This window comes from Egretta garzetta, unplaced genomic scaffold (assembly GCF_000687185.1).
Source record: "Egretta garzetta isolate BGI_Z169 unplaced genomic scaffold, ASM68718v1 scaffold40, whole genome shotgun sequence".
Classification (NCBI taxonomy): Eukaryota; Metazoa; Chordata; class Aves; order Pelecaniformes; family Ardeidae; genus Egretta; species Egretta garzetta.
The window spans coordinates 3,278,575-3,291,122 of record NW_009258484.1 but is presented as its reverse complement, the minus strand read 5'-3'; the positions used below and the strand labels follow the sequence as shown (position 1 = coordinate 3,291,122).

The 12,548-nt window shown below is 44.2% G+C and overlaps 1 protein-coding gene across 2 annotated transcripts in view; it reads right to left on the bottom strand.

Annotated features, from left to right (window-relative positions):
* Window positions 1-12,548, bottom strand: part of STARD13 (StAR related lipid transfer domain containing 13) — a 257,884-nt gene that overhangs the window by 115,488 nt on the left and 129,848 nt on the right. Inside the window, exon 1 of one of the 2 annotated variants that reach the window (XM_009644839.1) lies at window positions 8,740-8,908. The exons of the other annotated variant lie outside the window; for it this stretch is intronic. Within the exon in view, the coding sequence (XP_009643134.1) occupies window positions 8,740-8,908 (169 nt within the window). Of the gene's footprint in view, window positions 1-8,739; window positions 8,909-12,548 lie in introns of those variants that run through there. 2 annotated transcript variants of the gene reach the window in all.

Genomic DNA, 12,548 nt, shown 5'->3' with positions numbered 1-12,548 from the left:
TCTAGAGAAAAACCACATGGTTCAGGAGGTGCTGGGGGGGTTGCAGAGGCAGCAGCTCCCTTGTAGAGAAGCGTTAAAGAAGAGTAAAAGCTGCACTATCATCCTTGCTTCTGGACACATTTGGCAGTGAAAACTGTACTGCAGCCTTTAAGGAAATGCCTTTCCTCAATGAGAGGGTGTCATATCTTCCTGCAAATGTGATTTCAAGAAGGAAGCTGAGAAATATTCCAGAAAGGTGGCGGGTTTGGGGGCGGGGGATGGTGGCAGGTATGTCTTTGTGGCTAAAGAGGGTAAGAGGTTGTATTAAATGTAGAGATTCCACTTTGAACTTTTTTTCTGTACTCCTAAACCACTTGCATGATGGAGAATTAGAAATAAGCCCGGCGCAATCAATACACTAAACAAACCATGAAAGACACTAGTGACACATTAAGGGGGAAAAAAGTCAGATACCCTTTAGGCCATTAGGACTAAATGAGAGATGCAACAATAAATATATAGGTTTTGCTTCTAAATCCTGAAAACTTTGCTCACAGAAACAGCCTTCCTCCAACCACAGTCCTATTAAAAGAGAGCACAACTATTGCCAAAGGCCTGTAATATCTAGCTCATTAAAACAATACCAGTTGACATTATTAGGATTTATTATTTTGCTCCTTTAGTACAGAGGAAGATTCATCTGAGTAAGTTGCAGGGCTGAGTCCTTCTTTGGCAAAGGACTTTGAGTGGAAAGCAAAACGTCTGGTATGTTCCAGCAAGGCAGCTTCCACGCTTGGCAGATGGTATTTATTTAAGACGTACTGTACAGCCCATATTTTAAACCAAGATATTTCTCCGAGTTTGCCTAACTTATCACAAGGACAGAAACTTTTGCTCATCTGTGGGTGTATGTTAGTCAAAACCCCACATAGTCTGAAGTGTTATGGAGTGACTTTCTTCTCCTGGTAGAGTTAACTTCCTCAGTCCTGTAACAGATGAGAGACGAAAAGCCACAACGTGTTTCAGACTGAGTCATGCACATTCTTTTCAGCTAAGCCATAATGCTCCCAGGTTCTCTGAATCACGCCGTCTGCTCTTAAATAGCTTCTAAATAGCCCAGCTCAAGGTGCTCAAGCCCTCCTCATGGACTTGCTCTGGGAAGCTCAGCTGACCTGTTGAACTGAACCTGAGGGGAAACTCAATAGGTTTTTAAGCAAAAGCGCACATATCAGAATTTTATGAGGCATGAAGATGAGGGTTTACTGACTTGCTCACATTCAAAAACCTGTAAAATAAGTATAAATAAGAAATTATACAAGTAGCATATACTGGATCAAGCTCACAGGCCATATAATTCAGCATCTTACCCTCAAAAGCAGCTATTGCAAGGCGTAACAAACTCAACTACAGACAAATCTTTAATAGCCTCATAACCTAACTACAAGGGACCTGTTTTCTCAGTCCCTTCCGTTAGAGGCTTAGGCACTAATCTAAATATATGTGATGCCCTATATGAAACGGCTCATGTAATTGCTTAAGTACGACTAAAAGTCTGAGAATATTGAATGATACAAGTAAGAGAAAAACAATGACTATGGCTAAGATGCCATCAATGACTTCATAGTGTTTGCATTTGAACCAAAACGGAAGGGGAAAAAAAGCCCATAAGGATCTATTGCCTAGAGAGAAAAACAGTATCTGGCTGAAACCTAAAACTGCAGATTTTTTTAATTAACACTTACAGTGCTCAGGGCACAAATACTGCACTTTATTTTCAGGAATTTATGTATAAATACAGACATAAGAGTCTCCCAGTAACAGAAGTGCTATGTATAGACTCTTTTAATTAATCTATTTTTGTGAGTAACTTCTGTTTTATTTCTGTTATGTAGCATTTTATATACCCCAGTAACTTATCGCTACTTCTTCTAAATTTAAACTAAAAGAAAAAAAAATATTATCACAGGAATGATTCATTTATTGAGCATACATCCTGCATTTATTGGATTAAATGTCTTTTAACGTTATTGGCTCTAGTTATACAGTAGGGTTAATGTGAAAATTAAAAATGTCCTCAGTGATATACAGAAGATACATAGCACAACTACAGCTGTCCATTTCACCACAAACAACTTCAAACTAAAAATCTCTCAAGATTTCACCTTGGCTGAAATCCTGCTTTCAGTGAAATCAAAAGCTAAAGTCCCCTAACATAAAAGAAGAGCCAAGATTTCCTTCTTGGTGTCAAACCTGCACATGTCACCAGCACTCAGTGGCTGTGAAGCTATAAGGCCAGAAGGAACCACTATGACCACTGAGTCTGAGCCGCAGTCCCACACAAGCCATTTCTTGACACATACCACACAGGTATTTCTTGATTATTTCAGCTTTTCACAGAGTCACAGAATCACAGAATGGCAAGGGTTGAAAGGGACTTCCAGACATCATCCAGTCCAACCCACCTGCTAAAGCAGGGTCACCCAGAGCAGGCTGCACAGGGCATCGTCCAGGCGGGCTTTGAATATCTCCAGAGGAGACTCCACAGCCCCCCTGGGCAGCCTGTTCCAGTGCTCTGTCACCCTTTTGAATCTTTTTGCCAGGCAGTGGCTCCAGTGAAGGTTTCTCCCTTTCAAGTGTCCTGTTGTCTATGAAGTACAACTTTGTTAAACTTTAATTAGCTGGACTGCAATCTGTTGCACTATTTTTATTTTTTTTTTATAAACACATCTCAGGTCTCTTTGAGTTTATAAATACCCCTCAGGATGTTCACATTTTTTTTGTGAAAGTTTCACATAAAACAACTCAACCATTTCAGAGTACAAGTCTAGAAAAATTTATTTTTAAAGAAATCCTACAACTTAATTGAAAAACTCCAGTTTCTTCAAGTTTAGGACTAAGGACTTGAGGAAGGAGAGCGTGTAAGGAAGGAAAGATGACAGTGAAGATGCTTCATGTGATGCAGGGTCTCAGTTTCTAATGGACCTTTGGATACCATAAGAAGCACAGTTTTCACAGACTTAGTCAAGATTTGATACTGTTTAATGGACCCAAAGATCCCCGTGCTGTGAGCACATGCCTGCCCCACACATGTCTGGAGAGGGTGATGGACCATGTCCAGCTGAAATCTGCAAGGCAGCTCTACAGTGTGGATGTTCCTCCCTGTGCCCCAGGCCAACCCAGCCCCAGAGCCGTCCTCTCCTGCATGCCTGGGCTGGAGCGTAGACATGGGGCCACCGCAAGTGGAGACACTGGGGGTTGAATGGGAGGTACAAGCTGCTACTGCCAGGAGTTACCCCACAAGCTCAAAAGGCAGTAGGTCACTGGAACTGGTCAGACATGACCTAAGTGGGGGTGTTTGCATCATTACCACCAAGGCTGAATCTTGGTTAATCTTTTACTTTCCTGGGTTCAGACAATGAGGTTTACAGATGTGTAGGTAAAGTGGCCAGCATCCAGAATGTGAGAAATGCTATGGTTCAGGTTGCCTGAACAACTATATTTTGTTCTCTATGTCTGAACAAAACCACAGTCTTAAATTGCATAATTGTATCCCATTTCCCACCTCCAGGGATGGACAAGTACTCAGTACTTGTGTGAACATCCAGAAGGCGATCCAGGCTTTTTAATGCAGATTATGACTGCAACATTTTCACTTACATGACTTCCAAGTTCTCCTTTTGAGTATGGGAGTATATCACAGCTGTCTATTGCCAATATTTGGTTTGTTTTACATTAACCACTGAAATTTTAAGTGATGTAAAATGCACAATTTTTTGGAGAGTCACTCACATCCCTCTGTAACACTTTCCACAAACTGTACTCATGCTTAGAAAAGAGAAGACTTAAACACGTTGACGTGGCTCCAAAGGGAAGACTGCAGACAGAAAAGAGCATTTGTTTGCGTATCTCTAACACTCTCTCAAGCCGGACAAACGCAGGTGACGCAGAGGTAATGGTACTCACAAAAGATCGAAATTGAACTTGCAACATAGGGCAGCATAAAACACCTGCTTGAGTGCTGAACAGAGAGTTTGCCTTGAAAAGTTATAGTATGCTTTGAGATCACCCCATCGAACGATCCCTTCAATTGCTCCTGCCTGGGGACGTGAACTGAGGCAAATCACAGAGCGTTACTCACTGTGGGCAGGAGTTAACTCACTGACAATATGAATTTGTCTTGTTTTCATTTATTTCTTCATGTTGTTTTCTTACTGAAAGTGCAGTCTAAGAATCAAATTCTACTGTAGATGAATGGGGACATTTCTTTACCAGGGATGCCTAGCTGTGCAGGGGCAGATGTGGCTTCGTTCACCTTGGCTTACACTCTACTTGTGCTGCACAGTCAATGATTACAATTTAACATTTTCAGAGTATGGCCTTAATTCTTCATTTCTTTTTACCTACAGCTACTTTTTTATGTTTTCTGTTCTCCGCTGAATTTAGCCATGTACTCTGAAAGAAATAACAACTTTGTGACTCATGTCGTCATGGTCACAACGCTACAGGCTTGGGGAAGAGTGGCTGGAAAACTGCCCAGAGGAAAAGGACCTGGGGGTGTTGGTCAACAGCCAGCTGAGTATGAACCAGCAGTGTGCCCAGGTGGCCAAGAAGGCCAACAACATCCTAGCTTGTGTCAGGAATAGTGTGGCCAGCAGGAGCAGGGAAGTCATCCTTCCCCTGTACTCAGCACTGGTGAGGCCCCACCTTGAATACTATGTTCAGTTTTGGGCCCCGCACTATACAAGGGATGTTGAATTGCTGGAGCATGTCCAGAGAAGGGCAACAAAACTGGTGAAGGGTCTGGAGCACAAGTCTTACGAGGAGTGGCTGAGGGAGCTGGGGTTGTTTAGCCTGGAGAAGAGGAGGCTGAGGGGAGACCTTATCACTCTCTACAACTGCCTGGCAGGAGGGTGTAGTGAGGTGGGTGTTGGTCTCTTCTCCCAGGTAACAAGCAATAGGATGAGTGGAAATGGCCTCAAGTTGCACCAGGGCAGGTTTATATTGGACATGAGGAACAATTTTTTCACCGAAAGGGTTGTCAAGCGCTGGAATGGCCTGCCCCGGGAAGTGGTGGAGTCCCCATCCCTGGAGGTATTTAAAAGTTGGGTAGATGAGGTGCTTAGGGACACGTTTCAGTGGTGGGATGGCAGTGTTAGGTTGACGGTTGAAATTGATGATCTTAAAGGTCTTTTCCAACTTAAAACGGTTCTATGATTCTATGATTCTATGTAATACGAATTGTTGAAAGTTACCACCTTATTTATTTAAAGAGAACATGAGTAATCCTTACTGAATTCTCATACAGTTACTGCATACACAGTTTGAATAAATACCTCAGACCAAGCATGCTACATCCTGTTCCTGTATGCTGAGGCATGTGTCCCCTTCAGCGTGGAAACTAACGGGCTTATGGGGGAAAGGGAATCATCAAAAGATCACATTTTGAAAATACCTACTTAATATCAGACGGATAATTACTACTCACATTCACAGGCTACCACATAATTCTGCCTCAAGGAGTCGGTGGTGTACATAAACCAAATATTTAGGACTTTCAAAGTATGATCTGATTAAAATAACAGTCTAGTTCCTTTCATTTCCCTTGTGGTGGTTTTCTTTTTAGAAATGATTAAATAGCATAATTCCTCTAACGATTCATTCAGTTTATTTTTAACTAACACCAAAGGAAAATACAAAGGAAAGCTTCTTCAGCAAATGTGTTTTTAAAGGAGGAAGAAACGCTGTATTGCACAATATGATAGAGTAATTTAGCATCATTTGGAAGAGTACATGCAGCTATGACTGAAAAGATAGGAGTGTATGCAACACTTTGTATTACATTGCATTAGTGAACCAGGTTCCTATCCTGGCATGGACTGCTCCATATATTGTAAATTGTATAAATTGTGATTTTGTAAAACATATATATTGTGATTTTGTAAATCATTCCCTTCACTAAGTTAAAATGTCCCTGATGTAAAAACTTCTGTGTTTCCTACTGTGGGTGCCCCCAGTTGAAAAACCAGTAACTGAAAAATACCTGCACAAGAAGTAGAGAGCAGGTATTCAAACAAGCCCCAAGGCAGCTTAGCACTTCAACATGTGGCAGATCTGTTTTCAGCAAAGCAATTAACCAGGCAGGATTCACCATTCCAGCGATATTAAAATGCAGGCTGGATGTTTTTCTAAACATATGCTATAATTCAAACAATGATTAGATGGGGAGGTGCTAACACAAGGATTGGGGTAGCAGCATTCAAATGCATGTCTTAATGTATGAATCAAGGACATAGGAATTCAAGGAGACTAAATAATTATTTACACGCTTTACTGAATTGGGGGACTGAAAGCAAGTTTTGGCTTTCATCTTGCACCTCCTGATTTACTTTTTAATACATTCTCGATTTCCTGCTCTGTGGCACTCCATTAGTAACGAATCCCACTTGCCAATGGGGTAAAACTCACTCACCTCTAAAGGGAGAGGCCGATTCCTCCACCTAAATTCCAGTACTCTCCCAGTACCATCTGGGACTGGAGCTGGGACCAGGACTGACTGCAGTACCCTCACACCGCTTACAGTCTGAATAAGGCAGGCACAGAAGGAGACATGCTCGACTCAGTGAACCCTCCTAGAAGTTTTCTCAGTGACTGATGGCTCCAGGTTTCCATCCGAAGTGTAAACGGGAGGTTTCAAATGGAGTTATACTAGCTAGACTTAGCTTTTTTGGTATTACTAACACAGCTATTCTAACAAAATTATTATTCAATAGTTGGAGCACTGTGGAAAAAAATGGGTACCTTGCATATGATTTTCCACGAGACGTGTATATTCCTACATATGGACTCATACACAGACATCAGTGTCTACTTGCACATATAATTTCATTATTGCTCATGAACGGACACTTAATCAACAGTGGGCTCTGTCCCCAGTTTTCCATCAATAAAAGAAGGAATCAACAATGTATTCTTAGTGATCCAAACCACACAAGTATTCCATATACTGAACTGTAACATATATTACATCATCAAGGTGCTATACAAACATGATTTCCCACAGCTCTGTGTGGGACAGGTTGGAAAGCTGTGCCAGGGCAGCAGAGGTTATTCACCACAGACCAACCATCCACGCAACGAGCTGCAGGCAGAAAAGTTACAGCTCGGAAACTTCTCCCTGTCCCACCACGCAGCCCCTGGAAAGCCTTGGCACTGCTGAGTGGCTTTGGCAGACCTGTCTGTGCCGGACAGCTGAAGGGTTACAGGTTACAAGAGGGAACATTAAACAGCACCACGACAGGTAGAGGAGTTGTGTTGGTCCATCTCATCCACAGCTGTTGCTTGAAAATTAAGCTGGTACTAGCGCTGCACCCAAAACATTTTCAAATAAGCCTGGAAAGAAATCAATTACCCTTTCTTTCCATTCAATCCAGGCTGTACACTGGGTACACGGAATGACATAATATCCTTCCTGAAATCAGAGCGGCAGTGAGGACCAGTATCCTTCAAACATGAACCAGTTCCTGAGACTGCCTTGCAAACAACTGCATTTTCCTAATTGCCACAGAAACTATCCTTTTCATCTTTTTTAAAAGCTGGCTGAAGAATTATGTATTGTTTTCTTTTTAAACGCAATAAAAGTTTCATTGCTATATCCCTGTACTTCTACCAGAGTTTGACAGCCACAAATATAAAGAATCTTTCTGGAAAGCAGCGCACAGAAATAGCCACTCCATTTAACTGCTGCTGGTCAGAAGCTCACACCAGTTTCTGTGATATTTGCCAGATATGACAGTAAACGATGTTAACCCTGTGTTAGCGGAACCAAACATCTTTTTGCCAGCTGTCAGGCTAGTGACTGTTATCTTCAGGATTTTATTTTCTTTTTCATGACAAATACATGACATACTCTTTTTCTGCATGTAGGACCACATCCACTTTGGAAACTGGCATTCTTGGAAACAGGATGCTGTATAAAACTATGATCAATACAAAACTATGTATTGATTTGCTTTTTAATCTGGAAAAATCTGTACAGTTGGCTTTCATTTTTTTATCTTTGCATTAGCGATTCTGAAGATGATTTTAAACTGCATGCACAGGCCAAAGGATTTGGTCTGAGGCCAGTCTGCATTTAGCTTTAGTGCCGTAGATGTATATTCAGATAAACAAACAAAATCAATACATCTGTAATGACTGCCCAGATAACTGCATAAGCAGCTGCAGAAAGCCAAGTCAGCAATTATTTTTAAGGACTTGTGACAAGTTTTCTAGTCCTCTGACAGTTAACACATGCTTGTTTCCAAAGGATGTTATCCCAGCCGCTTTCTTCCAGCAGCTCTGGACTTCTGCTTTGTTTTTAACTGGGTGATCACCTGTGCTTTCTCTGTGCTCCACCATGGGCAGATTTTACCTGTAGCAACCAGAGCAGATGTATTCTGCTGCCAGCAACTGCTCTGCCAGTCGGAAAAGACGAACTTCGGCACCTAAGCTACCGCAGAGTTTATGATTAAAAGATGATTTACTTAAATAGCTAATCATGCATGAGCATTTGCCTCTTGGTTCTCTGTGCATGCATGCATCTGTAGAAACAGAAAGGTATGAATGACTATTTCAAACTCTGACTCTAGCCAGAGCAGTTCAGAATAGAGACAGGAAAAAAGCCTGGCATTTGAGCCATTAAAACCTGTTCTCCTATGAGAGAGGGGACCCGCAGACCCTGCAACAGTGCCAGGCTAAGGAGAGCTTCTGCCAGTAACTCACCTTGCTGAATTTTCGTCAGTAGCTGGTGACGGGCGAGAATCCTGCTCATCCTGTAGGGAGGGCGCCTGGCCGTTTGATCAAATCGCAAGTACATCTCCTGGCCCTCAGGTGACACCGAGTTCAGGTAGTAACAGCCGGTGCCCGAAGTCCTGGGCACCTGCTTAAACATCTCTGCTCCTTTAAAATCACTCCGTCTGTCTGTGGCTACTCCAGATTATAATCAGGGTAATGAAAGGAGGGAGGCAACAAGCCCTAGGGAGCTGAAAAGAGCAAGCGCTTGAAAAGCAAAAGGAGTGCCAAAAGCTACAACTCCGGATTCCTGCTTCTCCCACATGATCCGCACGGGCCAATCGCTCTGAGTCCAGCCTGTGGAAGCGGAGCCTTCCAAGCGGGACAGCCAGCCGCCCCAAGCCCCGCCAGCCCCGGCCGCCCCAGCTGGGAGCTCACCCAGCGCGGAGGGGCTGCACCGGGCCGCTTCGGAGAGCAAAGAAGAACAAGTGGAAGACACTCGGGAATGCCTCTTTTAAGGTATGCAGGGCAGCAGAGAACCTTTTCGTCCTCTGCTCCACGCCGCCCAGCTGCCGACTCATCCCTGGAGAAGATGACCTCGCTAGTTTGCTAAAAATCATACCCCCGTTTGCCAAGAAAAAGTCCGTTTACGGAAGGGCTGTCTGAATCCCCAAAACCACACGGTACAACGAGCACCGGAACAAATTATGCCCTCGGGATGAAAACAAAGTCAGCAATGCCTAGCAGCAGGCACTCAGCAGTAAACAAAACCCAGGAGTCCCTAATATTAGTGCTACCGAGAACTGGTCACAGTCTGGAAGAGGGGAAGGTGATGGGAGAGATTCTCTGGTCTTCAGGTTCCTCATAACATCTTTTGGGTTTTTTTTAACAAACAGAGGGGCATCTGTTTCCATTCAGTCTTAAATATCAACCACTGAGTTTGCAAAACATGCTGTTTCTTTAGTTAATCAAATGGAAGCAGAACATTGCCATTTTTATCAGCAAGCAGGTAGCAAATCTGAGTAAAAGTATACCAAAAATGCCCTCCTAGTATGCTTGTCAAATAATTTTCCATTACATTTTAAAATACCAATATTTTGGTTTAATACACCCCTAGCATGAGCAGATTTCTAAGGGAGCAGAGCTCTTGCAGGGAGTTTTGTGACCAAGACAGTTTCTGATATGAGCACCGCTGGCCCAGGGGAAGCAATTTCACAGCCCTGGAGATCAATTTCACAGGATCACAAAACTGAAAATGACAGCGACTCAGAAGGTTCTTCCACCCACCCGGCTGAACGGGCTCCTGCCAAAACCCGTGTGCAGGCAAGCAGGGGAAGGCAGAGGGGAGGCAGCAGGGTGGCCGGCCAGCACGGATCCCGCACAGCTCAGGAGCCACCCTGCCACCCCCCAAATCCATGCCCCTTCCCATGAGGCCGGTGTCAAGCTGGGGGATGGTGGTGCTGGAGTGGCTGCCAGCCCCAGGCAGAAGGGGCTCAACCCCCACTCCAAACCCATGGGGGATCTTGACCTCCCCGACTCCACTTGGACATCTGTCTGCGGTGACATTATTGTCTGCGTCCTATTCTCCAGCCCTGAGGCCAACAACATGTCATGACACACCTTCATGCGATGGAGCGCTCCTCCCACCCCCAGCCTGGATGAGGCTACCCACCGGGGCAGGGCCGTGGGGTGGCATTGCCTGGCACCTGCCCGTTTGCAAAGGACGGGGTCAGGCTAGTTTGCAAGGGCAGAGGTAGCCACCTAAACGTGAGGGGGGGAAAGGACAGTGTCTCATTCACAATTATTCATTAAAATCTCACTCTCTGCAAACCCCTTAGGGCAGGGTTTTACTGCGATGCAATCTGTTCTCATTACACCTTATGAATTTTATTCCTAATCGACGTGGGACTTCTGCAGTGCCGTAAAAGGAAGAAATATAATTCCAGGTACTAGAAATTTAAAATGAATGCTCTAAACTGAAAGCCTCCATTACCTGTCATTACCACCCACAGCACCTGCAAGTCCTGTACTTGCTGGTTTTTGCTCCAGGTGTGGCTGTATGGTCTTCTCTGAGAGTCCCAGCAGGGACTTAACACTCAAGACAAAAGAGGCAGCACCACTCCCACCTATGCTCCCAAACAGGGCTGGTCACTGGCAGCCAGGGAGCGGGAATGACCAGTCCCCTCCCTACCTTGCTGTGCAAAGTGGAGAGGCAGGATTCCCGCACAGGTGCCCACGGAGAGAGCCTGAACAGGAGGGGAGGGATCCCGTTCCCACCCCAGCTTGCCAAGTCAGCGTGTCAGTCACTCAGCTGCTGTCTTCTGAAGAATAAATATCCCAGGGACTCCCAAGTGTCAATGATGTGCACAGTATTTATCCAAAGAGACACTACCGCCACACAGGGAAATTCTTACTTGATTAATCTACAGTCCTTTGATCTAATTCTACTTATAAAATGCTATTGCTAGTGGAAAAAGCAATTATTAACATTTCACAGCAGTCTGTTTAAATTTTCAAAGGGATTTCTTTTTCTGTTGGAAAACGCATTGACTTTCTCAGCTAATGGGATTCTGCATTCTTCCTCACAATATTTCCAAAGACCAGGAAGCAGTTTAATAGAAATGTAATGCTTCAAAAGCCAGCCCAGGAAACAAAAACCAAGGCAAGAGCCTGAGTAAGGTATTGACTAGGGAACAAGCCCATAAAGGGCTCAACAAGCCCAGTTGTATGCTTGTAACAGAGAGCAGAGCACCAGCCCCAGTGCTTCCCACGTCCCCGCCAGCGGGTAAGCATCAGGGCAGAGCTGCCCTCCCAGCTTCCCCAGCAGCCCATCTCGGCGGTCACGAAGGGCAGAATGAGGAGCCTCCATTGTGGGGCAATGACTTCCCCTTCTTCCTGAACATGAGGGTCCAAAAAGAACCTCAGAGCCAGAGGGCTGCTCCAGGCTCGGCGCTGCTGAGCGCTGCCTCTGCCGAGGCTGAATGCTTTGGCTCTGGTCCAGCACTTACATAGTAGTCAAATAAAACAAGAAACAACAAGAGTTAGCTGGTCTTGCGGTGCTCGTTTGAAAGCTCCTGTGCTTGAAGTTGTGCACGGTGGAAGGAAAGAAGCAGTCCTCATTGCATACTTGTAAAATGACTGTCTCCTCATTCGGTGGCTGCCTCAACACTCGCTGCTTGTTTTCAAAAATGCGTCATTCAAACGAGGAAACCCCTTCGGCCATCATTTTTTTTCAGACAAAAAGTACTACCGAAGCCTAAGCTGTTATATAAGAGCGCTAATTAATATTTCAGTCTCAGTCTACAGACTGTTTCTGGAATAGTTAAGAGAGCAACACTGAACTTCATGCTAATGCATCTCATAAAAGCACTTCAAGATGAAAGCTTCCCTACGCGTTTTACAAAGGCTGCAGGGGAGCTCCGGCACATGCCTGAAATTGCTGCCTGTCACAACAGCGGCACAGCCCAAGAGATGGAAACCCAACCTCACGTTCCCATGTCGCGACTGACCCACAAAGGAATGTAGATTCCTTCATAAAACCACAGCTGGAATTAGTGATTTGAAGCCTGAATCAGAATTGTCCGCATTTATATTTATGGTATAATACCTAAGTGTCACAGCTGGACATCTAACAGGACAAACTGTGATTTGATGGATACCGAAATTTTGTGGGAGATCTAGAAGTTTCACTTAAAGGTTTGTTAATAAAGCACAGCACTACTGACGCCTGCGCAGTGTTTATTAGTGTAATCGACAAAGTCAACACTTGATTTTCTGTTCATTGATTTTTATACCTCCCT